The 24,209-nt window shown below is 47.4% G+C and overlaps 1 protein-coding gene across 3 annotated transcripts in view; it reads left to right on the top strand.

Moving 5' to 3' along the window:
• The window catches only part of AEBP1 (AE binding protein 1), a 319,836-nt gene that overhangs the window by 275,424 nt on the left and 20,203 nt on the right, over positions 1–24,209 (top strand). For all 3 annotated transcript variants that reach the window (XM_085636122.1, XM_085636121.1, XM_085636123.1), the window contains one exon: positions 22,158–22,257. In XM_085636122.1, the coding sequence (XP_085492248.1) occupies positions 22,158–22,257 (100 nt within the window). The remainder of the gene's footprint in view (positions 1–22,157; positions 22,258–24,209) is intronic.

The following is a 24,209-nucleotide window of genomic DNA, read 5'->3' as shown; positions in this document are numbered from 1 at the left end:
TCTGGGAGGTCTAAGGAAGACACGGGATTCCCATTTGTACTCACGTCTCCACTGGAACAGTTGGGATAGCCAAATGAAGGAAATCAGAGGCTCCGGGGGGAATGGAGCCCTCTGCTCTTTTGAAGTCCTCACGGGATAACGGGAACAGAACGAGACTGGAAATCGGAGGTCCCAGTTGGAATCCCTCCGCTCTTTTGAAGTCCTCACGGGATAACGGGAACAGAACGAGACTGGAAAATCGGAGGTCCCAGTTGGAATCCCTCCGCTCTTTTGAAGTCCTCACGGGATAACGGGAACAGATATCCGATGTTCGCTTCCTCACACCGTCGTTTGCGGGAAAGAAAGCATCCGCTTGAAGCCAGGGTCCGGAACGGATTGTCAAGCGCCGTTCCTAGGTCCTGGTTTTTATGTGCTTCCGACGCCGCAGAGTCCTGCCCCCCCGGAGACGGCTCTGCCTCTGGGAATTGTAGTCTTTTTGCCTTTGTGGCGACGGAACGGGAGGAATCGACCTTCGCGTCTTCGTCTTCCGCATAGTGAGTACAGGAGCATGACAGTTGAAGACTTTCTCGATGACCTTGGCTGGGAACGGGAGCAGTGAGATGGGCTGGAAGTTCTTGAGGTCTCTAGGGTCTGCCTTGGGTTTTTTGAGTAGGGCGTTGATCTCGGCGTGTTTCCAGCTCTCTGGGAAGGTCTCGGTCTCGAGGGAGCGATTGATGACGTTGCGCAGGTGGGGTGCGATGGAGCTGCTGGCTTTGTTGAAGATGTGGTGCGGGAATGGGTCTGACGGGAAGCCGGAGTGGATTGTGCTCATGGCCTTGATGGTGTCATTGATGCTCATGCTGGTCCAGGCTAGCAGGGGGTCGTGGTCAATGGTGTGCGGAGAGTCTGTTGTGTTGCTGTCTGTTGGGGCTATCTGGGTGTTGAGGCTGTCGTGGATGTCTGCTATCTTGCGGTGGAAGAAAGTGGCGAGGGAGTCGCACAGGGCTTGCGACAGCGGGATGTTGTTGGTGTTGGAGCTGGGGTTGGAGAGTTCCTTTACGATGTTGAAGAGCTCCTTGCTATTGTGTGTGTTGTTGTCGAGGCGGTCTTTGAGGGAGGTCCTCTTGGCAGTCCTGATGAGGTGGTGGTGGCTGCGGGTGGCGTCCTTGTGGGCTGCGTGGCTGTCCGGAGTTTATTCGCTGTGCCATTTCTTCTCTAGTTTCCGGCAGGCTCGCTTGGAGGCTAGGATTTCTGGGGTGAACCAACTGGCCCTCTTGCTGGTGTCTCTTTGGGGGGGTTTCTTCAGCAGGGCGAGGGTGTTGGCGCAGTCGTCGATCCAGCGTCTGAGGTTGTGGGCAACGTCCTCGGTGTTGGAGGGTTCAGTGGGTGGTCTGAGAGCGAGGTTTGCGTGTTGTTGGTCTTCGGTGATTTTTCTCCAGCAGCGGCGAGGGATCTGTTGGGTGCGGTTGTGTGTGGTGGGTTTCTGGAAGGAGAAGTGGATGCAGCGATGGTCAGTCCAGAGGAGTTCGGTGGTGTGGCTGAAGGCGACGTGGGGGCTTGCGGACAAGATGGGGTCAAGCGTGTGGCTGGCGGAGTGGGTAGGCATTGTGGCGAATTGCCTCAGTCCGAGGTTGGCGAGGTTATCGATCAGGGTTGTCGAGTTGCTGTCGTTGTTGTTCTCCAGGTGAAAGTTCAGGTCTCCGAGGAGGATGTAGTCGGTTGAGGTCAGGGCGGCATACAACAATCTATAAGATGATTTAAGGGAAAGACCCTTAATGTATTAAATGAAACATGAAACACAATATCCATAGACAATCCTTGAGATCGATTAATGTAGTGCTCTTAAAAGTTCTCTATTACACTGACCTCTATAAGGAAAATGGTTTTCAGCACACAGAGTACTTCACAGTGAGCACTGATGAAGGCACTGCAGGTGACAACTGAGGAAAAACTAGTTAAAACACTGCTGATTTCAGCCATGATTGCTGGACGAGTACCTGTGTCTGAATCCCCAAAGCTGGAGCTATCAGGCTGAATTTATTAACTCTGGAGATAAATTGCTGAAGCATGCAGGAGTTCAGAAAACAGGAAGCAACAGATCTGAACCCTACAGAATTGGAAAAACGATACTGGAGCCTGCTGTCCTGAAGCTAATAGTATTTCAGCTTGCAAGACAAGAACTTGCAGAAGACACCAGAACAAGAAAAAAACTAATTCAATCAAGCAGGTGGTATAGAGAGGTGATCCATTTAATAACAGCTTCAATACTACTTTTGTGCCAAGTGAACAGGAATCACCTGACTAGAATTGGCAACCATGACAGATGGTTATACTTTAGTGTTGAACATATTGTGGGAATCTTTCCTGACAGAGACATCCAACCACAGATTCCTCACTATTTGAATAGTTCCACAGGCATCAGACTGAATCTGGAAAATATTCCGAAGTAACCTTGCACGCAGGCAGGTGGCGCACGCAGCTCGACGTCGACGTTGTTACGAACCGGATGTGATATGCTCAGGTCTATATTGGTGCTATGCATGAGCACCGTAAGCAGTTCTTTTCAATCCACACCGACAGAAACAGATCAAAGCTACCCTTTGTTTCATTGAGAAACTTATTGTTCTAAAAGTCTTCAGTGTGCAAGGGAAAAATGTCACTTCCCAAATCTAGATTGTCCAAACCCTTTGGGGAATGTTGCAAACAAATGTCTGTGATTGCCGAAATGTGGTTTGCCTGTAGTGCATAAGGTCAGATCCAGACTCCAAGGCCTGCAATGATTGCACCTTGATGCACCTCAAGGCCATATCGAGACTGGGAAGCTAAGCTCTTCTTAGCAATGCATTGCAAGGCCCTGCGCTGGGATCAGTCAAGGTCTTAGGAGACTTCTGAGGTCATTCCCGCCACTTTCTGTCTCCCCAGTAGGGCCAAGGACATTATTGTGCCTCAAGGTGATGCTCCTGAAGCCTGTCTACTTCAAAATCGATTCTGACCCTGATGCAACACCAGCTGCCATTTGGGGACCTGTCAGCAACACCGCAGCAAATAAAGCACTTCCACAATGCCAGGCTGTGCCTTTTTGTCTTGTTACAGGCACCCTGCCTGCAGGCCCTAAGGAGCCGAGAGGCCTCCCAACTGGTCTTCTGCCGGGGAATCTACCCTCTGCACTAGTTGGGCCCCCAAGATCCATTCAGGGCTCCAGACGGCTTCAGTATGGTTCCCTCTCTGGCACCACAAATCCACAACTGAATGTTATCTACTAATGACGGTGCCATTGACCATGATTGACCGCGGCCAACCCATAGTGCTGTCTGATGCTGAGATGGTTTCGACTGTGGCCACACACTCCTTTATCTGAATCACAACCTCTTTACCATCCTTCTTATACCAATAGAGTGCCTCTGCCATCTGGAAGGGCTCATGTTCTTAATTAGTTATTCAGCACAGATTCTGGTGATGGGTCTATGATGCTGGGTATAAGATTCCCCAGCCTTACCAAGAAGAAAACAGTTATGAAGATCTCCTGAATGGCAGTATGTGGGGATTTCTTTAAGATAGAATGCAGGACATGCTGCTAGGATAGAATGTTGTTCTTTGAAGTGAGGGTTAGAGTGAAGAAGCTGGTGGAGCAAGCTGGAGGTATCTGAAACTTTGTACTGCTAATAAAGACTATCAACTCTACTTTTGCGTTGAATGGATCTTTACATTGGCGACGAGTGAACAGTTCTGCGCAGGGGGCAGACAGCAACTACCTCCACCCCTGGAAGAATTTGACATATCATCTTCCTGAACCCAACGTTTCTCTGGATACATCTTAATATTGAGCTACTGGTATGTAGATCGTATCTCATAAAAATCCAGAAACTCAAACCTACTTCTCTACTGCTCTCTGTCTGCACTTCTAAAGGAAAAACTATTGCCTTCTGTCATTGAAATTACATCTCTTCTGTGTATCCTGCTCAATGTAGTACTTTTGAGACTTTTAATCTGGTGCTCCGGTTACTCAACGCGCTGTCTAATATCTCCTATGCGTGCTCTGCTTACACTGGCCTTGGAGATTAATTTGTACTTTATGCCTAGTGCCCTGAGGTGGTTCACTCGTCATTGGAGTTCCCTATTCAACTAGACTTTGTTGTTTGGTATCCTACTTCACATTGATTTTCTTCAAAAAAATAAATAAATAAGGAAAAAATTGTCATTGTTACCGTTTGGAACGTTTCATCTGCAGCTTTCTAAAGATCACCGAACATCCTGTCACGCGATTCATCATCTCAGCCCACGGAGTCCTGGGCAACGCGGACACACACGCGTAGACTGTGACGGTAGCTTCTTGGAATTGTGCCCAACTTCTCATAGAAATCGTCTCTTTGCGTTCAGAACAACGTGAACTGACACACGTATCCTGTGCGTGGTGGCCATTTTAGGAAGTTGGGAAGATTTCCTGCAATTGTGCCCAACTTCCTTTGGAAATTACTACACGCACGCGAAACATTAACGATTTCTTCATCAGTACTACACGCACACGAAACATTTCTTCGCTTCACTTCAAATCCACAAGAATTTCAAGCGAGATCTTCTCTACCTTGACAGTAATTTGTTATTTTAATTCGTAATTTTCACTAACATTTTTTTTTCCCTTCTAGGTAAATTTCAATTTGTCATTGCATACCCCACATAGTTAACTTTTTACTCCTCAATGGGGGATCAGGGTATAGCAGCTCCTCCCTCTTTTCTCCCATTCCCTGGAAAGAGTGGAAAAAATAATTTTTTACCTATATTCTAGCTACAGGTGCTGACAAATATGGTCCCATACACAAACAAGCTATTTTGCTCCATCATTTGGGTGTTGAAGGGCGTTGTCTATATGAGGATCTTCCATAGATTTCTCTGGGTGTCGGGGATGGGCATCCAATTAATGTTTACGACATGAGTATGCAAATGTTGGTAAAGAGATTTGTTTAAAAAATCAACACTGTGCTAGAAAGACACACATTTTTCTGTTGTGTACAAAAGGTAGATGAGGACATTGCAACTTATGTTGCTGCGCTAAGGGGATTGTCGTTAACTTGTCATTTTGAAGGTCTAGGAGATTCACTGATACGTGATCAGATTGTTAGGTGCACTAGCAAGAGAGTGAGAACAAAGTTACTTATTAAAGACTCTACATTAGAGGAGGCAATTCAAATAGCAAAAGGTCTTAAACGTACTAACTTGTGGATAAAAGAAATGGATAAATGCACCAATTCAGTTGTGCCTAAGAATGTGTCAGAAGAATTAATGCCGAAAGTGTCGAATTCTAAAGATTCAGAAATCCATGCAAGTGTCAATGAAACCAAAACCGTAAAACATATGGGAAAAGTGCAACTCAAGTCTGTTAATAAGCCCACTGAAGTTCCCCATTCAAGCAATATGGTTCCACGGACCAACACACGTGTCTTCAAGTGTTACCGTTGTGGTGCTCCAGGACATATTGCTTCTAGCACCAGGTGTATGGCTAGGAATGCAATATGCAGAGCATGTGGGAAGAGGGGTCACCTTGCCAAAGTGTGTAATTTCAAAACCCAGTATGTGCATGAAATTGATGACACTTGTGAAAACATCCAAGAATTTATGTTGTGTATTAAAGGTTTCTCCATTTCCGAAGAAGAGTGCTCCAACAGTGTTTGTGGTATAGATATCGTTACTGAAAGTACGGATAAATTAGAGAAACCACACTGTACAATTAGCTTTGATATGAATAGTGTGAAAATGTTAGTTGACTCAGGAAGTTTATACACTTTGTTATCAAAAGACATGTACCTTAAAGTGTGGGGGAACACAGGGAATGTAGAATCCTAGAGTAAGCCGGACATTAAAGGAGGAGGTTGTTAAGGAGTGTAATGCATGTGCAAGAAGCGATAAAACAGAGATCATTAGGCAACCTCCACTTGCTTGTGTAGAATTTCCTAAGCGTCCTTGGGAGAGATTAGCGATAGATTTCCTTGGTCCGATTTCTAAACTTGGTTCACATAACACATTTTTCATAGTTCTTGTAGATTATCATTCCAAATGGTTTGTTGTTGAATCTACTGACTGTGTTGATACCGAAAAAGTAATAGGATTCATGGAAAGGACATTCATGAATGAGGGAATACCTAACATTCTTGTATCGGACAATGGAGTTCAGTTAGTCTCTAGAAGAATGAAAGATTTCCTCTGCAAATGAGAGGGTTGCTATGTTCAGGCCGCAGGCCAATGGTTTGGTTGAAAGAATTAACCGCATATTAATGGATAATATTCAACTCTCGATAACTAATGGATTGCCATGGTCTGAGGAACTTAAGAAATTAGTGTGGTCATATAGAGTAACGCCACACTCAATTACTGGAGTTTCTCCATTTGTTTCCCTCAAAGGACGTGAGCCTGGCGTAAAGAAAGTTCCTGGATGGCTTAAAGACAAAGAATGTGTATGGGTTGACCGTGCTGCGGTTAGAGATAGTGTAGTGAAACAACAAGAGAGTGCTGCGGATAGTTATAACTTGAAGAAAGGAGTGAAGGATTCCGACATAAAAGTTGGTGATTGGGTTGTTGTGAGAAAAGGAGGTATTGTCATCAAAGGGAGAGTAAATTAGCGCAACCTGCACAAGTGAAAGCGGTTAAAAAGAATGTCCTTATTTTAACAGATGGATCTGCCTGGAGTGCTGGGAATGTTTCTAAGTGTCAAGCTCCTTGAATGGTTGCATAATCTGTACAGTTCTGCATATATTTATTGTAATTATTTGAATGGTTATGCTCTGCATTTTAATTTGTGTTGTCATTCCATGTTGGGGGGAAGATATGTGGGGATTTCTTTAAGATAGAATGTATAACATGTTGCTAGGATAGAATGTTGTTCTTTGAAGTGAGGGTTAGAGTGAAGAAGCTGGTGGAGCAAGCTGGAGGTATCTGAAACTTTGTACTGCTAATAAAGGCTATCAACTCTACTTTTGCATTGGATGGATCTTTACACAGTAGCCTTGATACCTCCCTGGACACTGGTCTAGCTTCTCCACACAGAGCATGCCATGGAAGACAGTGCCTCCTTTGCTATGGTCATGTGAAGGGCGGCGGAGGTCCTTGATCTTCCCCTTCCCCAGGAATCCCACTCCTAAAAGTCTTGTGATGCAGGCTTCGGCCAGCAGAGTGAACCTAAACTCATTTCCTGCTACTCTCCCACCGTGACAGGTAATCAAATAGGATAGAGCCATTTGGTAAAAAGGTTTGCTCCTCTACACGTTTGGCCCTTCGCTCAGTGAATGCCAGCTTCCTTTTAGACTGCTATTCTCATGGCTCTGTGGCTCATCTGTTGCCCATGCTTTTGGAAGAAGCCCAGGCCATGCTTTCTCCAGCCATGCAAGATGGTTGTGATGTGGCAATGTTCACCATCCACTGTGGACTGGCTACCACTGATTGCTTCAGGTGGGCTATTGGCACTAACTAGAGTGGCCATTCACAGACAGGCTCTGATCCACCTGCTTTTTGGGAGACATTCAGGCCAGTCTTATGAACATGTCATTCAATGGCTCCTGACTGTTGTTTGAAAATAAAGAGGCCTTGGCCGTGGACGGCTTCAAAGTTCGCTTCTGGGTTGGAGAGGTCATCTGGTAGAGGTGGAGGTCAGAGGTGTCTGGCCTCTAGTGGAGGCCCAGCTCAATATGAAGCTTTTGAAGCCAATAGCCACTCACTTGGTGTTGGTGTTGAAAGCCTTGCTGCTCTCCATCAAAGGTAAGCTGGTGCAGGTGCTCATGGACAGCACCACAAACATGTGGCTCTGCAATAATCGGGGTAGGGTTGGGGACCATGTGCCAGTAGGCTTTGCATCGCTAGACCACCAAGGAATTTTTCTGGTGAGAAACCATCTGGTGGGTTCACTGAACGCCAGAGCGGACTAACTAATCCCTTGATGCCTTGTAGATTATGAATAGTATTTACAACCAGAGGTGGTGCAGAATCTTTTCTGTGAATGGTTAGAACCCTGGCTCTATCTTTTTGCCACCACAGAGAACGCGAAATGCCAGCACTTTTGGGCATTGGAGTTTCCGAGGTGTATCTTACTCGGAGATGCTTTCCGCATTGAATGAGGCTCTGGACTCCTGTATGCCTTTCTACTGATTTATTTATTTATTTATTTATTTTGAGAGTCTTATATAGCGCGAACAAGATCCTTGCGGATATCAGAGCGCTTTACATAACAACAAAACAGTAAGTTGGAACAAACAATAGTGTGCAGGTAACAGTCATATAAACACATTTGGAGCACGAAATCTTAGGAGGATTAAAAAAGTAGAGCATTTTAAACGGGCTCTAAAGAACTCGGGGCAGGGATGGCAATTGTTCATGTAAGTTTTGCCATGAGCAAAGCTTTAACTTCTTTTTTGAACGATGCGGAAGAGGCATTCAGTCTGGTTTCAGGGGGAAGAGAGTTCCATATTTTGGGCGCCATCCCTGAGAAGGATCGTTTATAGGTTTTCTTCTTGATGAACCTTTGTGGTTTCAGTAGAAGTTTTCCAGCATTTCTAGAGGACCTAAGACCACCAGAGATAGTCCGTTTCTGCGCGAGATAGCTGGGGGTGTTGTGATGTAGGGCTTTATGAGTCATGCACGCAATTTTGAGATGGATTCTAGCTTCAAATGGTAGCCAGTTCAGGGCTTTAAGGTCAGGGGAAATGTGAGCCCTTCTTTTCGAGCCAGTGATGAGTCTAGCTGCTGCGTTGATAGTTGCTCGTAGTGGGGCTGTAGCAACTTTTGGGAGGCCACATAAGGAGACACTTCCATACTCAACATGAGGGATAACTAGAGCTTGTACCGCCAATTTGAAGTCCTCGAAGGGCAGGAAGGGTTTCAGCTTCCTCAATGTATTTATCTGGAAATTAGCTCCTTTTGTAGCGTTGCTGATGTGTTTTTGCATCATAAGGTTGCTGTCGAGGGTAATTCCCAAGGATTTTGCTGAATCCACGATGGTTGGTTGAACGTTGAAGGCGGTAAGCTGTTTGATCAGGTCGTGCATTAAAGGGACTTTGACCGGTGGTGCTATGAGGAGGAATTCTGTTTTTAGCGTGTTCAGTTTGAGATGATTATCTGAAAGCCAGGACTGGGTGGTCCTGAGAGTGGAGTTAAGCAAATTAATGTCTTCTAGGGAGTTGATCTTGAGATAGAGTTGTGTGTCGTCCGCATACATATGGAATTGTACGTTAGACGCGTGCAGAATTTCAGTGAGAGGTTCCATGAACAAGTTGAATAAGGTCGGTGAGAGTGCGGACCCTTGCGGAACCCCAAGTGTTACAGGAGAGGAATTGGAAAGCGTGTTGTTGACCTTGAATTTTTGTGTACGGTTATGGAGGAAGGAGGTAAACCAATTTAACACTGTGCCAGACATACCCATTCTGTGCTCCAGAAGATCGATTAGTTTCTGGTGTTTTACCGTGTCAAAGGCTGAGGAAAGGTCTAGCAGGATGAGTAGGCACGCATCGTTCTGGTCAAGGATTTGAAGCGCATCATCAATAATGTGTGTCATGGCTGATTCAGTGCTGTGACCTGCTCTGAAACCTGATTGGTGTATATTTAGGAGTTCAAAGTGATCTATGTGATTGGTTAGTTGTCGGTGAACACATTTTTCCAGCAATTTGGCGAGGGTGGGAATATTGGATATAGGTCGATAGTTGTTAAGATCCGTAGGGTCAGCAGTGGGTTTCTTTAGAATAGGTGAGACTTGACCTACTTTGAGGGAGTCCGGGATGCAACCTTGATGAAGAGAGCTGTTAATGATTGTGGTCCAAAGTGGAAGAAGCCAAGGGGCAAGGTCTTTGACTGCATTGGCAGGGAGGGGGTCAATGAGGTGATTGGCCGGTTTCAGGGAATTTAGGATTATGCCTAGGTCGTGTTCAGTGTACAAATCAAAGGAGGACCATGCTGCCTCGTTTTTAGGGCCAGGCTTAGGGTGGGGTTGGCCAGACGTGGTTGGACAGGAGGTGGAGATTTCTGTATTAGGAGCAACGTGTGGTAGTTGGTTATTGAGGAGATCCTTCGAGATGTTGTCGGCCTTCAGATTAAAGAAAGTAGAGAATTCTTCACAGTTAGGTTGAGGGCGAACTAGGTCTTGTAGCCGTCGGGGTGCATCCTTGGATTGATTTTTGATTAATTCGAAAAGTTTTTTTGGGCGGTTTTTTGCTTGGTTTAGTTGATGGCTGAAGAAATCAGCTTTAGTGCGTTTAATCTTTTTGTAGTAAGCATTTCTCTTTTTCCTTAGAAGTTTAAGGTGGATAGCTGAGGGGACTGATCTCCAGTTGCGTTCAAAGGATCTGAGAGCCCGTCTGTCCTCATTAAGGAGTGAGTTATACCAAGGCTTGGAATCTTTAATGGGAGCTCTCTTAAGTTGCAGAGGGGCTACCTCATTAATTATCGTAGTCATAGCATTAAGATAGTGGTTATGTTATGTTATGTTAAATTTAGCTTATAAAGCGCACGTACGCCCGTAGGTTTCATGGCGCTGTAGGAGGTTTTCAGAGCATAACACAACAACAGGAGGACAACTTAGAACGTCTAAGGATAAGCTTCTCTAAAAAGCCAGGTCTTAAAGGCTAGTCTAAAGGCTAGAATATCCTCGTGTGACCTTAAAGAAGCTGGCAAGGAGTTCCAGAGGGAGGCAGCAAGAAAATGAAAAGAGCTGCCGCCCTGACGTTGTTTCCTAACAACCGGCACCATGAGCAAGTTTTTGTGACCAGAGCGGAGGTTGCGGGAGGGGGTGTATCTGGCAAGCAGATTGATGATAAATTTGGGGCCTTTACTTTGTAATGCCCTAAAGATAATGCAGCCGGTTTTAAAAGCCGCCCTCTGGGCTACCGGCAGCCAGTGCAGGTCTGCCAGGCCTGGCCTGATGGACTGCCATTTAGGAAGCCCACAGATCAGCCTGGCCGCCTGATTTTGAACCAGCTGCAGCCTCTTGAGCTGCCCGGCTGGAAGGCCCAAATATAAACTATTTGAGTAGTCCAGCCTAGACAGCACAAGGGCGATGGTCACCTGTATCAGGGCAGAATGGGTTAGGAAATGGGCAATCTTTCTAATCTTGCGCAGCTGAAAGAAGCAAGCGGAAACAACTGACCCTACCTGACTTTTCAGGGAGAGGTCTTCACTAAAGGTGACTCCAAGGCTCTTAACTGTGCGGGAATTGGAGGGGGGGTTTCCCATCTCCAGAGGCCAAAATTGAGGACCCCAGCTGAGTTCGCTCTTCCCAGGCAAGATCAATTCAGTCTTGCCTGGGTTAAGTTTTAGGTGGTTAAGGCCCATCCAACTCTGGATATGAGCCATGACCTCCCTAAACTCAGTGACAGCATCCGGCGACCCCAAGGGGAAAACCAATTGCAGATCATCTGCGTAATTAAAGATCCACACTTTGAATTTCCTCAAGGAGTACAAAAGGGGACGCAAGTATAAATTAAATAAAAGGGGGGACAGGGATGAGCCTTGAGGGACCCCGCAATCGTTCTTAATTCTAGGGGCTGTGAAAGTGCCCAGTCTCACTGCTTGAGTCCGGTCGGACAAGAATGATTCCACCCAGCTCAGGGCAGCACCTCTGAGGCCTGCCTGCTCGACACGGCCGACCAAAATCGTATGGTCGACCGTGTCGAATGCAGCAGACAGGTCAAGAAGCACCAGTGCCTGGTGGACATCCCTGTCTGCGTTACACCGAAGTGTATTCTGGACTGCCAGGGTTACCGTCTCGGTCGAATGGCCTGGACGGAACCCAGCTTGATTTGGCTCCATGGTTGGTGAGAGCATGCACATCAGAGGTGACTGAAGGGGGCTGGAGCAGATTGTAGCAGGAAGAGGGTAGTGAGTTTGGATTGAGTTTTTTCAGGTCTCTTTTCCAGATTTTTGGTTTTGTGGATTGCGCTGGAATGTGTTTGGTGGTTCCCTTGATATAGAAGGCAATAATATGATGGTCCGACCAGTCACAGGGTTGGATCGAATCCACCTGGATGATGTCAGATTTGGCGATTATAAGATCAATGGTTGAGCCTTTATTGTGTGTCGGGCTGTTGCAGGATTGGATGAGGGTAAGATCATCCAAGAAGTTTTTGAAACTCTTGACCACTGAGTCATTGATGTCGTTCCAATGGAGATTGAAGTCGCCCAGGAATATTTGGGTATTCTGCTGACCCATGTTAGAAGCGATCAAGTCCATGAGGTGTTCGATGAAGAGGAGGTTGTCTCCTGGGGGATGATAGATGATGTGGGATGAACATACTGGTTTGCCATTGCAACTAATGTCCAAACACAAGTATTCGCAAGATGTGAATGTCGGCGATAAGGCTCTGTTTATGGTGAAGCTGCTGCGATGTATACAGGCTATGCCACCCCCTATTTTGTCCGTTCTGTCTAATCTAATGATGTCCTAGTCAGGTGGAACAAGGATGTCAAGGAGAGGGGTGGATGATTCTGTTAACCAGGTTTCAGTTAGAAATAAGATATCCAGCTCCTGAGAGATGATGAGGTCAGCTATGTCGGCTGCATGTCTGGAGGCTGATCTACAGTTTAGCAGCGTGCATTTCAAATGGGGTGAAATGAGGGAGGGGAATGGGTCCTGAGTGATAGGGATTCTTCGTAGGTTGTTATCAGAAACTCCTCTGTTGTTGTGTGTAGCGAGTCTGCAGGGGTTGGGGGGGACAGTCGGGATGATCATCTGAGAGGGCGAGAGGGAGTTGGGGAGGGAGGTTTCATAGGAGTGCAGAAGGGAGAGGAGATCGCTCTCCGAAAACGGGTTGGTGCTGCGCCTTGGGCGTGTTAGTGTGTTGTGAGACGGAACTGTTTTCCAGCTGGGTGGGTGCATATTAGAGGCGGTATAGGAGAGGTCCGGGCACTCGTGAGATTTATAAGTCGTTGATGGGGTGAGGTGCAATGAGTGTTTAGACAGAATCATCTTGAACGCAAGCAGCTCTGCTTGAATTTGGTGCAGGACGCTCATAATATCCTCTAGACTAGGGTCTGGTGTGGATGGGAGATAGGTTAGGGAGTGTGTTATGCCTGCGGATGGCTGTGTAGAGGTGTGAAGACTGGGGGTTGCTAGCTGTTGAGAGGGTGTGGGGATAGGATGGAGGGTGGAAAGCTCCGCGGGAAGCGTAGTAAACAAGGGGGGGTGAAGTGCAGCGCAGTTGGCCTGCTGACTAAGGGGGGGTGGGTGAATGTGCTGTGGGGAGTATGTGTCAGGTGATTTCTGAGGAAGATCAGAACTGACCAGGCCCAAGTCATTCTAGTGGCTCAGGACTGGGCATGGAGAGTATGGTATCCCAAACTCCAGGGCATGACCATATGTTCTCCTATCAGACTACTCCTTCGGGAGGATCTCGTGTTACAGCAGCAGGGCAGGGTCCTGCACTCGCGGCTAGGCAACTTCTACCTCCATACTTAGAAATTGAGCAGCGACAGTTGAGTGCTTTTGACTTACCTCCCAAAGTTGTTGATTTCATCTTGGCAGCCAGGCATCCCTCAACCAAATATGTATACACCTGCATTGGGATAAGTTTGTGTCCTGGTGCACTTCTAAACAGATTGCCCCACTCCATGCCAAGATGTTCGAAGGTTTGATGTTTGTGCTGCCCCAAGCCCAGCAAGGCCTTGCTTTGGGCATTGTTAAAGGGTAACTATTGGCTCTATTGCCACTTTTATGGGGTTCAGACTAGCCCTCTGTATTTAAATCTCCTTTTGTTTTGTGTTTCCTCTTTCTCTGTTTGTTGCATTCCAATAGGACTTAAGTTTGGTGCTCACATTCCTCATGTGGGTGCCGTTTGAGACCCTTCACAGCTAATCACTTAGTCTCCTTACCCTCAAAACAGTCTTTCTTGTCATGATAACATCAGCACGACAAGTCAGCGAGTTGCAGTCCCTTCCTGCTAACCCGCCTTACATCATGTTCTATCGGGACAAACTGGTTTTGTGGACTTGAGCTCCCTCTGTTTCAGGTTGGTCAAAACCTCACCCTTCCTGCGTTCTTTGTTCCACCTCACCCCTCCAAGGAGGAGGAGAGGCTTTCCTGGTTGGATTTGAAATGAGCTCTTAGCTTCTATATGGTTCATATCAAGGACCTCAGGGTGGATGATCAGCTCTTTATCAGGTTCACTATAAAGAGGAAAGGCAGGGCTGTGCAGAAGAGGACCATCTTACCCTAGATCATACTCTGAATTAAGATCTGCTAAGCAGCAGCCAAACCAAAAGGCAGCCTCCTGAGTGCTTGTGCAAGCTCGTTCTACCAGGGCCAAGACTATTAGCACTTCATTGGCAAATGAGGTGCTGCTGCTCGACATTTGTCAAGCTGCTACATGAGAGTCACTACATACCTTCATGAGGCACTATTGCCTAGACAGTCGGGTCAGTCGGATGGTCACTTTGCCCCTTTGGTCCTTCAGTACTTTTTAGTGTGAGTCAGTTCATGGACCCACCACCTAGGAGGTATTCCTTGGGTAGCTATTTAAAAGCTGAGAAATCTGCGATTAGGAATATCTATCAGAAGAACAATTACTTACCTTTGGCACCGCTCTTTCTGCTAGAAACTCTACCTAGCTCCAGATTCATCAGCAACACCCCCCCCCCTCCCGCCCCACCTCCCTGTACTGGTCTTTTCACAAAAAAATATCCCAATCCAGGAATCTGCACACTGGTCAAAGACAATCAGATTGGCTCTGGGTCTGTGGGCACGAAAAGGGTCAAGAAAGCAACATGGATGGCACCTATATAGGCCTGGGCACGTCACATCCAGCTCGAAACAACGACAACACAGAAAGAGCCACCACCGCTACCTGCTGGCGCACAGGGGTACTGCTGAACATTTTCTGGATCCTATCTGACTCCTGGGGAGGTATTCAAAAGGTGAGGAATCTGTGGTTCAATAGTCTCCAGAATTACGTTACTGAAGGTAAGTAACTTGTTCTTCAGGTGCTCAAGGGCAGTCAGATTGTATTAGAGACATTTTCTACTGGTGTCCTGTAAGTTAACTGTATTATGGGACCCAAAACTGAGTACCAAGTACATCCTTTTAGCACTATACTCTCTGGGTAATGGAAGTTGAAAACTCCAAGGCTTACTCAGTAAGGTGGTGTGTGGTAAAGACTTAAAATTCAACAATACTACCAGTACAAGTCAAGGAATCAATGTCCTGCCGTAAATTTGCACAAAACTTTGTTGAAGATCTCAAATGTAGTTAGGCTAATACGACTCTTGATTTACTGGAATGAAAGTTTGGGCTGCTCCCATGGGACAACCTCTTATACTTCCGGTGCAACAATGACAGATTCTTCTCTGTGGTTGTTCCCATGAGGGGCCTGAAATGCAGAAAGTCCGGAAGGGGCATATGGCCTAGTTGAAGGTCTGTATAGACAGCTATCTCCTCGACAGTATGAGTTTTTATTCCCTTTTCGGAGTTCTTCTTAGTTTGAACAGCAACGTTTTGTTATCCTTCATTGATCACAGCAGGAAGCGCCTTCTGTTCTTGGAGTGTCAGCAGGCTGTACAGCGCTAAGTGGTATGAGGTGCATCGTCTGTGTAGTGCAGGAGGCGTCAACCTCATCTTAGCCCTATTTTAGGGTGAGCGCCTAGCTTTCTCAGAGAATGTTATAAACTGGCTCTTTAGGAGTTTTATATATTATCTCTAAGAAACAAAGTCTTCAAGACACCGCTATCTTCACCTGCCATCTCATGAGGTAGTACACCAGGTGGTACTGAAGAAGGTGGAGCTTCTACACACTGTCCAACAAAACGATCGTAGACCAAACTTTATACGATTCTGACCCACAACGCAGAAACGGCAGAAAAAACAGTCACTTCCCTGTTGTTGAAGATAGTGCATAAACCTAGTGTTGGAACAATTGTGAATGGCTATGGAAAAAGGGCATGTGTGTGTGATTATGAGGTATGAGCGGCTTTTTAATAGATGTGGGAGCATAACACTGCTTTGTACAAATGTTATTGTTAGAAAATGTCTACATAAAGAAACAGCTATTTGTGTCGTAAAATTGAATAGATAGCTTTCGATATATTAAATTAAATGATTGGACATTATAGCTGGATTTTCATTGTATAGTATTGTAAAGTATTGTTTAGCACTGTACATATTGTCTGTATATACTTCTTCTTTTTACTAATTTTCGTTTGAATCATACATATCAATCAATCAATCAGGCGTTTGTTAAGCGCGACTACTCACCTATAAGCGTCTCAAGGTGCTGGGGGGGGGTGGGTGCAAGTTCCAGTCCATCAAGGAGGGGGTCTGTCGAAGAGCCAGGTTTTGAGGTTTCTTGCGAAGATGGGAAGCGATGTTGTCTGTCGGAGGTGGAGCAGAAGGACGTTCCAGGCTCTGGCCGCGAGGAAGGAGAAGGCGCGGCCTCCCGATCTGTCTTTCTGGTGTGGGGGACCATGGCATAGGAGAGCTGGGCTGATCGTAGGGTCCTTTGAGGTGCGTGGAAATTGAGTCGGCTGTTCAGGTATGCTGGTCCGTTGTCGTGGAGGGCCTTGTGTGCGTGGGTGAGCATCTTGAAGGTGACTCTGGCCTTGATGGGGAGCCAGTGGAGTGTGCGAAAGTGCTGGGAGATGTGGCAGTGTCTTGGCAGGCTGAGGACCAGTCTTGCGGCGGCGTTCTGGATGTTCTGTAGCTTGCGGGTGAGGTTTTTGTTTATTCCGACGAGACGGAGTTGATCAGGCGGTCCATTTTGAGCTCGGAGTCCAGGATGATTCCCAGGTTGTGTGCATGGTCCATGGAGGTCGGCGGGTTTCCGAGGGCGTGGGGCCACCAGGTGTCGTTCCAGGCATCGGGGTTTGGGCCCATGATGAGTATTTCTGTCTTGTTGGTGTTTAGTTGTAGGCAGCTGTTTTTCATCCATTTGGCGACGGCTTCCAAGCCGTCTCGAAAGTTGTGTCTGGCGGTTCGTTGGATAGAGGATGAGTTGGGTGTCATCTGCGTATGACACGATGTTGAGTCCCTAGGTTCTGACGATGGGGGCGAGTGGAGCCATGTAGACGTTGAAGAGCGTAGGGCTGAGGGAGGACCCCTGAGGGACTCTGCAGGTGGTTGGTGTAGGGTCCGAGAGGAAAGGGGGGAGTCTGACCCGCTGCGTTCTGCCGGAAAGGAAGGAGCGGATCCATTCAAGGACCTTGTCCTGGATCCCTGCGTCGAGGAGTCTGCGTATTAGGGTGCGGTGAGAGACTATGTTGAACGCCGCTGAGAGGTCGAGGAGGATGAGGGCTACTGTTTCTCCTTTGTCCAGTAGGGTGCGGATGTCGTCTGTTGCGGCGAGAAGGGCGGTTTCCGTACTGTGGTTTTTTCTGAAGCCGGATCGGGACGAGTCGAGGATGTTGTGCTCTTCAATGAATGTGGCGAGTTGGCTGTTGATGGCTTTCTCGATGACTTTCACTGGGAATGGGAGCAGGGAGATGGGTGTATAGTTTTTGAGGTCGGTGGGGTCCGCCGAGGGTTTCCTCAGGAGGGGGTTGACCTAGGGATGTTTCCAGTCGTCGGGGAACGAGGCGGTCGCCAGGGAGCGGTTGATGGTGTGTTGGAGTATGAGTGCGATGGTGTCGGCGGCTCTGTTGAAGATGTGGTGGGGGCAGGGGCCCTAGGGGGCCCCGGAGTGGATTGACTTCATTGTCTTCAGTGTGTCTTCGGTGATGAGGGCTGTCCAGTTGTCAATCGCTGGCTTCAGGGTGTCAGAGGAGGTTGGCGGGGGTTCAGTGTGTTGGTTGTCTTTGTCAAAGTTGTCATAGATACTCTTGATTTTGTGGTTAAAGAAGGTGCTGAGTTTGTCGCAGAGGTTTTGTGAGGGAGGAATGTCCGTCGACTCGCTCGTGGGTTGGGCGAACTCCTTGATGATGTTGAAGAGTTCTTTGCTGTTGTGTGTGTGAGTGGAGATTCTGTCTTCAATCCCTTTTTTTCTTGTTTTTCTGATGAGTTGGTGGTGGGTGTTGGTAGCGGCTCTGAAGTTGTTGTGTGCTTCTGTGGATATGGTGTTCCTCCAGGCCTTTTCGAGGCGGCAGCAAGTGCGTCTGGACTCTTGAAGTTCAGTGGTAAACCATCTGGCTTTCTTGGCGTGGGTGTTGTTGTTTTTCTTGAGGGGGGCTATGGTGTTGGCGCTGTCGGAGATCCATCTGTGCAGAGTTTGGGCTGTGGTGTTGGGTTTGTCGTTTCCCAGGATGGTTCGGGTGGTGTTGCTGAGTGAGGAGGTGAGCTGGTCGTCAGTGATTCTGGTCCAGTTTCTTCGTGGGAGCAGGTGCTGATGTCTGTGGATGGTGGGTGTTCTGAAGGTGAAGTGGACGCATCAGTGGTCAGTCCACGGGAGTTCGGTGGTGTGGCTGGAGGTGATGGAGTTTCCTGTTGTGAAGAGGGGGTCAAGGGTGTGTCCTGCTGAGTGCATTGGTTCGGTCACGATTTGGCGGAGTCCAATGTTGTGGAGATTGTCCAGGAGGGATGTGGAGTTGGGGTCCAGTTGGTTGTCGAGGTGGAAGTTGAGGTTCCCAGCAGGGTGTAGTTGATGGATGCGATGGCATGCGGGGAGATGATCTCCGTGATGGAGTTGGTGAACGGTCCGTGTGGTCCAGGGGGTCGGTAGATGAGGGTTCATCGGAGGGTGGTGGTAGGGAAGGTCAGTATCTTGAAGTGAAGGTGTTCCATCAGGTCTGTGGTTTCATCAGGGAGTGTGCTCAGGCGGAGGGTAGATTTGTGGACGATGGGGATTCCTCCTCCCGAGCGGGTGGGGCGGTCTTTCCTGGAGATCTTGTATCCTTGGGGAATGGCGATGGCGATGTCTGGCCCGAGGTGGTGTTGGTCCAGGTTTTGGTGAAGAACGCTATGTCCGGGGTGGTGCTGTCGAAGAGGTCCCAGATTTCAGTGGCATGTTTGTGCAGGGATCGGACGTTGATGAGGATGCATTGCAAGGTCTGGTGTGCTCTTGCCGTCGGGTTGTGCTGGGTCCGTATTCCTAGCGGTGCTGTAGGTTTGTCAGCAGCGGTGACAGCTGAAGAGTCCGTGGGTGTCGGCTGGTGAGGCTAGCATGCAGTTGTTGTTGCGGCCTGGGTTGAGTGCGTGGAGTGCTGCTGGGTCGTAGCATTGGCGGTGTGGAGGTCCAGGGTTCCTGGCACTGGTTGCGGTCAGGTCGCGGACAGGCACAGACGGGCTTGCCTTTGGCGCGGCCTCACAGCGGCCACCATTAAGTAAAAACGAGTGAAAAACTGAGCTAGAGAAAGGAGATAGAGGTCCACTGGACCACCAGGGATGAGGCGCAGGGAAACCTGTGGGTGGAGGAGGGCCTCGAGCACCAAACACTTGAGAGTGCAGGGGCAGGCCTCACTTAATGGTGGAGCTGCGAGGGAGGGGTAGCAATTTCACTGACAATGGGTCAGTGGTCTTGCTCGCCTGTCCCCGCAGCGGCCGTCATTAAGTAGGGGTTGGGGAGGGCTGGACAGCTGGAAAGCGGGAGTGAGGGGGGGAGCTGGATTGGGACGGTCGTGCTGATCGTGCTGGGAAGGAGGGGCCATGAGGGCAGCAGCGGCAGGGAAAGCGATCAGGAAAAAAGGGAAAAGGAAATAGAGCAGAAAGGAGCAGAAATGCAGAAAGGAGAAGAAAAAGAGGGTAGAAAAACGAGTGAGAAACTGAGTGAAAAACGAGTGAAAAAAACGAGTGAAAAACGGAGCTAGAGAAAAGAGATAGAGGTCCACTGGACCACCAGGGATGAGGCGCAGGGAAACCAAGAGTGCAAATGTTGTGTCTCTTGGGACCACCGAGCCCAGCTCTGGGTCTCAGTCTGTGCGTTAAATAGCACCTCCAGCACACACGCTTGATCATCATGGTTGCTGAAGTTGAGGTCAAAACCTTCAGATTGCTAAGGGGAACTACAGACAGGGGCACACATTATCCAGAGTCGTCCAGGGGACCTTTACCATATTAACATAAGTTTACAGCCATGCTACAGTGTTAACTAAGAAATGTTTCTGGGACAGATATTCACTACTGCATAGCAATCACCATCTTATGGATGTATATATAGACCGCAGGGATTAAACCAGTGGCGTAACATAGGCCAGGCAGCCCCTGCGGTGCGGAGGGGCCCGAGCTGTAGGGAGCTCTCTTAGCACAGTACCCTGGCATGAGAACACCTGACTGAATTCAGAGGGGTACCACAAAATGATAGATCCACAATAGAACAACTACATGTAGCTAAATTTACAAAATAAATTTTTAAAAACTCGGGGGTTACCAAATTTATTTACCATTCCCTTCATAAATAAAATCGACAATTTAATTAGACCATATAGTCAATCAATCAATCAATCAATCACTATATAAAGCCAATGGCAGCTGCTACATAGTATCTGTTTAGAACAGGGAGGACCCTCACCCAGTTTAAGTGTTCTAAACAATTTCTTCCAGCTAACAGAAGCTTCCTTGCTAAAATCCGTGGCCTAACAAGGGTGACATGGGCCCTTCGCTACTAGCTGGGTAGTATAATATAGCAATTAATGGGATGCAGTGGGTCTCTAACACCCAGTGGCCTGGGTTCCACTTCACCTGCTGCACAATTGATAGCTAAGCCCTGACCCTATTCAAGCAACGAATATCTAAGTTCAAAGGATCAGAAAGTTTTTCTTTCTGAAGGGGATGTGGTGAGTAAAATGCTTGGATCAAGGAGGAGATGCATCACCATTTTAATCACATTTACACGACCCACCATGGTGAAAGGGAGTATCCAAGGTCTTACATCATTGCTGGATTGTATTTTCTGAACTGTATCCAACAGTGGAGAAACTTAGGATACATAGCTTGAGATTCCATGAGAGGTCCAAATTCCTCCAACATGACACTCTCCTCCAGCTTATGGACAAGTATTTCTGTTCTGAAATTGATGCAAAATATGTAAAACTGTAGTATGGCTCATGATACAAAATAAAAAAGGTTCTTACCTGAGCAGTGGTTACGAAGCATAGAAATATTAAAGATTCATAAGTGAATTCACCCACCTTTTCCAGGACGTGAAATTAAAAGATAATATAATGAATGTAAAACTGTGTCAGGCACAATCCCATGGTGTAAAACAAAAATCTAAAGACATACACCCATAAAAGTGGGTTTGTACCCTAAGCTGGAGCCTCCTTTCTAAGGCAAAAAGCTTAGTTTTACCAAAATAAGTTCTAGTCTTTTACTCTATCTGCTATATGGAAGGAAAATATTACTATAATTTGCTTGTTCTGCAAAACAAATTATTTCAGATAAGTAATATTATTGTGTGAGGGCCTGTGTGCAGGTCACAAGCAATTCAACAAACACCAAGGCTTGGGCAGAGAAACCATGAGGACCAGTGGAAAGAAGTGTAAACCATGAAGGAGCTCTGTGCATGGCACAGAGGAAGCAAAAGTCCCCTGTGGACCAGCACAAGGGCTCAGGGCGAATTGCAAGAGCTGGGTTGAGAGCTCAGGGCAGAAGCAAGACCCAAATGTATGAGCATGAGCATGGTAACGTACAATACATTTTCAAGGGCAGAATAAATCCTGACCCCCAACCCCGAGTCATGATCATTTTTCAGGTCTAGTGTTTGCCAAAACATTCTAATTTTAATAAAATTGAATGCATACTATACGTATTTATGTAGGCTTTAAGCCAGCTCTCTTCATCCACTGGTTCGCCAGTGTGCCATTCACGTTCGTCCCGCCCTCCACAGCATACAGCAAGAGACACAGGGTCAGCCCATTTCAGCCATTGGCTTCCGTCTTTGTGAGGGACAGCATTCTGCTTTTGCACAGTGTGCACTTACACACAAAGAATAGTCCACTCATACAGTTTTATAAAGAAAAAACATTCACAAACATTGGCAAAACCAAATGTTGGCAGCCAACGCCAGACCTATTGATTGTCCCTGTACTTGTATACCTGTTGCTTTCATAGTTTCACTGCATATTAAGTTCACTGTTCTTGTGTTCCCCAAATCTTTGCTTATTTTAGCACTTTGGTATCCTTTCTCCCATAAGTGATGTGTCAGGCCTAAGCTCTCACATGGCAGACATGGCATTTCCCCTCACTGGTGGCAATGCTGTGTCCCTACTGGAGATTATTGCTGCATCTCTGAAGCCATAGACTTGGTAGCTGTTAGGACTTCTTGATTTCATGTTGGCACTTTCCAATGATCTTTCAGGTGCACCGTGGAATTAAAGGTGTGGTGACAGACCAACAAGGAGACCCCATCCCCAATGCAACTATCTCTGTGGCAGAAATCAAGCATGATGTGAAAACAGGTAGAGTAGAAAACCTTACATTTAAATTATTTTCAGGAAATCTCTACTGGTTTCTGCTGCCAACAACTGGTGCCATTCCTCTGATTTGAAATGCCTTAATTCCTTCCAACCTTTGTCTCTTTTTATAGCCATGCCTCTCTCTCTCTTGTGTTTATCTTTTCACTTGTGACTGTTTTTTGTTTTCATCTTCTGTTTCTGCCTTCATTGTGTGATTAATATGTTATTTGTCTTTTGGTGTTTGTGCGTAGACAGTCTCTTTTGCATTGTTTTGTGTTATTGATTGCATTTGTAGATTGTATTTACATCGCTTTTGTAGAAGGCATGTATTTTTTAAATCTGGTTTACATATGTGTGTTATGTTTTCCCTGTTACATCGTGGTTTGTTTTTGTGTGTATTGTATGTAAGTTTTATGGTTGCGCTGTCTGGTGTTTTTAGACTTATTTTGTTTTAGTTACTCAGCATTAGGATGGTTTGGTTTGTGTAGTTTGTTTTTACCTATTTTTTAATTATCCATCTGTTTGTTTGGATTGGTTTTATCGATCTGTTTTAGTTTTACATAGTTCATGTACGTATGTTTACTTTTGTTTGTGTTGTTTTTTTTCTGGATGCTAAGGCCATTTCCCCCACCTTTTAGAATTCTCTGGGTCCAGAGAATTCTTCAGCTGTGCCCCCATGCCTGCCATATGGCTTCTCATTGATTCCTTGCTGCCCTGAAAGTGATAAAGCAGAGTGGCATATAAGGAGCACCCCAGTGCACTGACTTCAGTTTCAGGTCATGTCAGAAAAGCGTCCTCATGCACCCGAAGAGCATCCATGAGCTGGAGACAAAGCTCTACATAGCCAACATATCAATCAATCAATCAATCATAGGCATTTATAAAGCGCACTACTCACCCGGAGGGTCTCAAGGCGCTAGGGGGGGGGGGGGGGTCCGCTACTGCTCGAACAACCAGGTCTTGAGCTTCTTCCTGAAGGAGAGGTGGTCTTGGGTCAGGTGTTGGTCGGTCGGGAGGGTGTTCCAAGTCTTGGCGGCCAGGTGGGAGAAGGATCTTCCTCTTGTTGTCGCTCTGTGGATGAGGGGGACGGCTGCGAGGGCGTGACTGGTCGAGCGGAGGTGGCGTTTGGGAGCGTAGAAGTTGAGGCGGCTGTTGAGGTAGGTCGGGCCTTGGTTGTGTAGGGCTTTGTGTGCGTGGGTGAGGAGCCGGAAGGTGATTCTTTTGTTGATCGGGAGCCAGTGCAGGTCTCTCAGGTGTCTGGAGATGTGAGTTCGTCTTTGGACGTCGAGGATGAGTCTCGCCGAGGCGTTCTGGATCCGCTGGAGTCTCTTCTGGAGCTTGGCGGTGGTACCGGCGTAGAGGGCGTTGCCGTAGTCCAATCGACTGGTGACGAGGGCCTGGGTGACCGTCTTCCTGGTCTCGGTGGGGATCCACCGGAAGATCTTACGTAGCATGCGCAGGATGTTGAAACAGGACGAGGAGACGGCGTTGACTTGTCTGGTCATGGAGAGGGAGGAGTCCAGGATGAAGCCCAGGTTGCGTGCGTGGTCTGTCGGTTTGGGTGCGTTGCCCAGGGCGGGGGGCCACCAGGAGTCATCCCAGGCGGAGGGTGAGGAGCCCAGGATGAGGACTTCCGTCTTGTCAGTGTTCAGTTTCAGGCGGCTGGTCGTCATCCACTCGGCCACGTTTTTCATCCCTTCGTGTAGGTTGGCTCTGGCGGTGGCGGGGTCGTTGGTCAGGGAGAGGATCAGCTGGGTGTCATCGGCGTAGGAGATGATGTTCATAAGTAGAGATTGCAGTAGAAGCACAATTTCCATTCTCCCCAGTCACGCAGACACTCATGACCTTGGTCAAGAGGCTGGTCCTGTATAATGTCCCATTCTTGCTTGAAGTCTTACAGTAAGTACAACTCTAAAACGTGCCATAAGCTCGAAAGCCAAACAGGACTCGCCCAC

Source organism: Triturus cristatus, chromosome 11, assembly GCF_964204655.1.
Source record: "Triturus cristatus chromosome 11, aTriCri1.1, whole genome shotgun sequence".
Taxonomy (NCBI): domain Eukaryota; kingdom Metazoa; phylum Chordata; class Amphibia; order Caudata; family Salamandridae; genus Triturus; species Triturus cristatus.
This window is presented reverse-complemented; position numbering and strand designations above follow the sequence as displayed.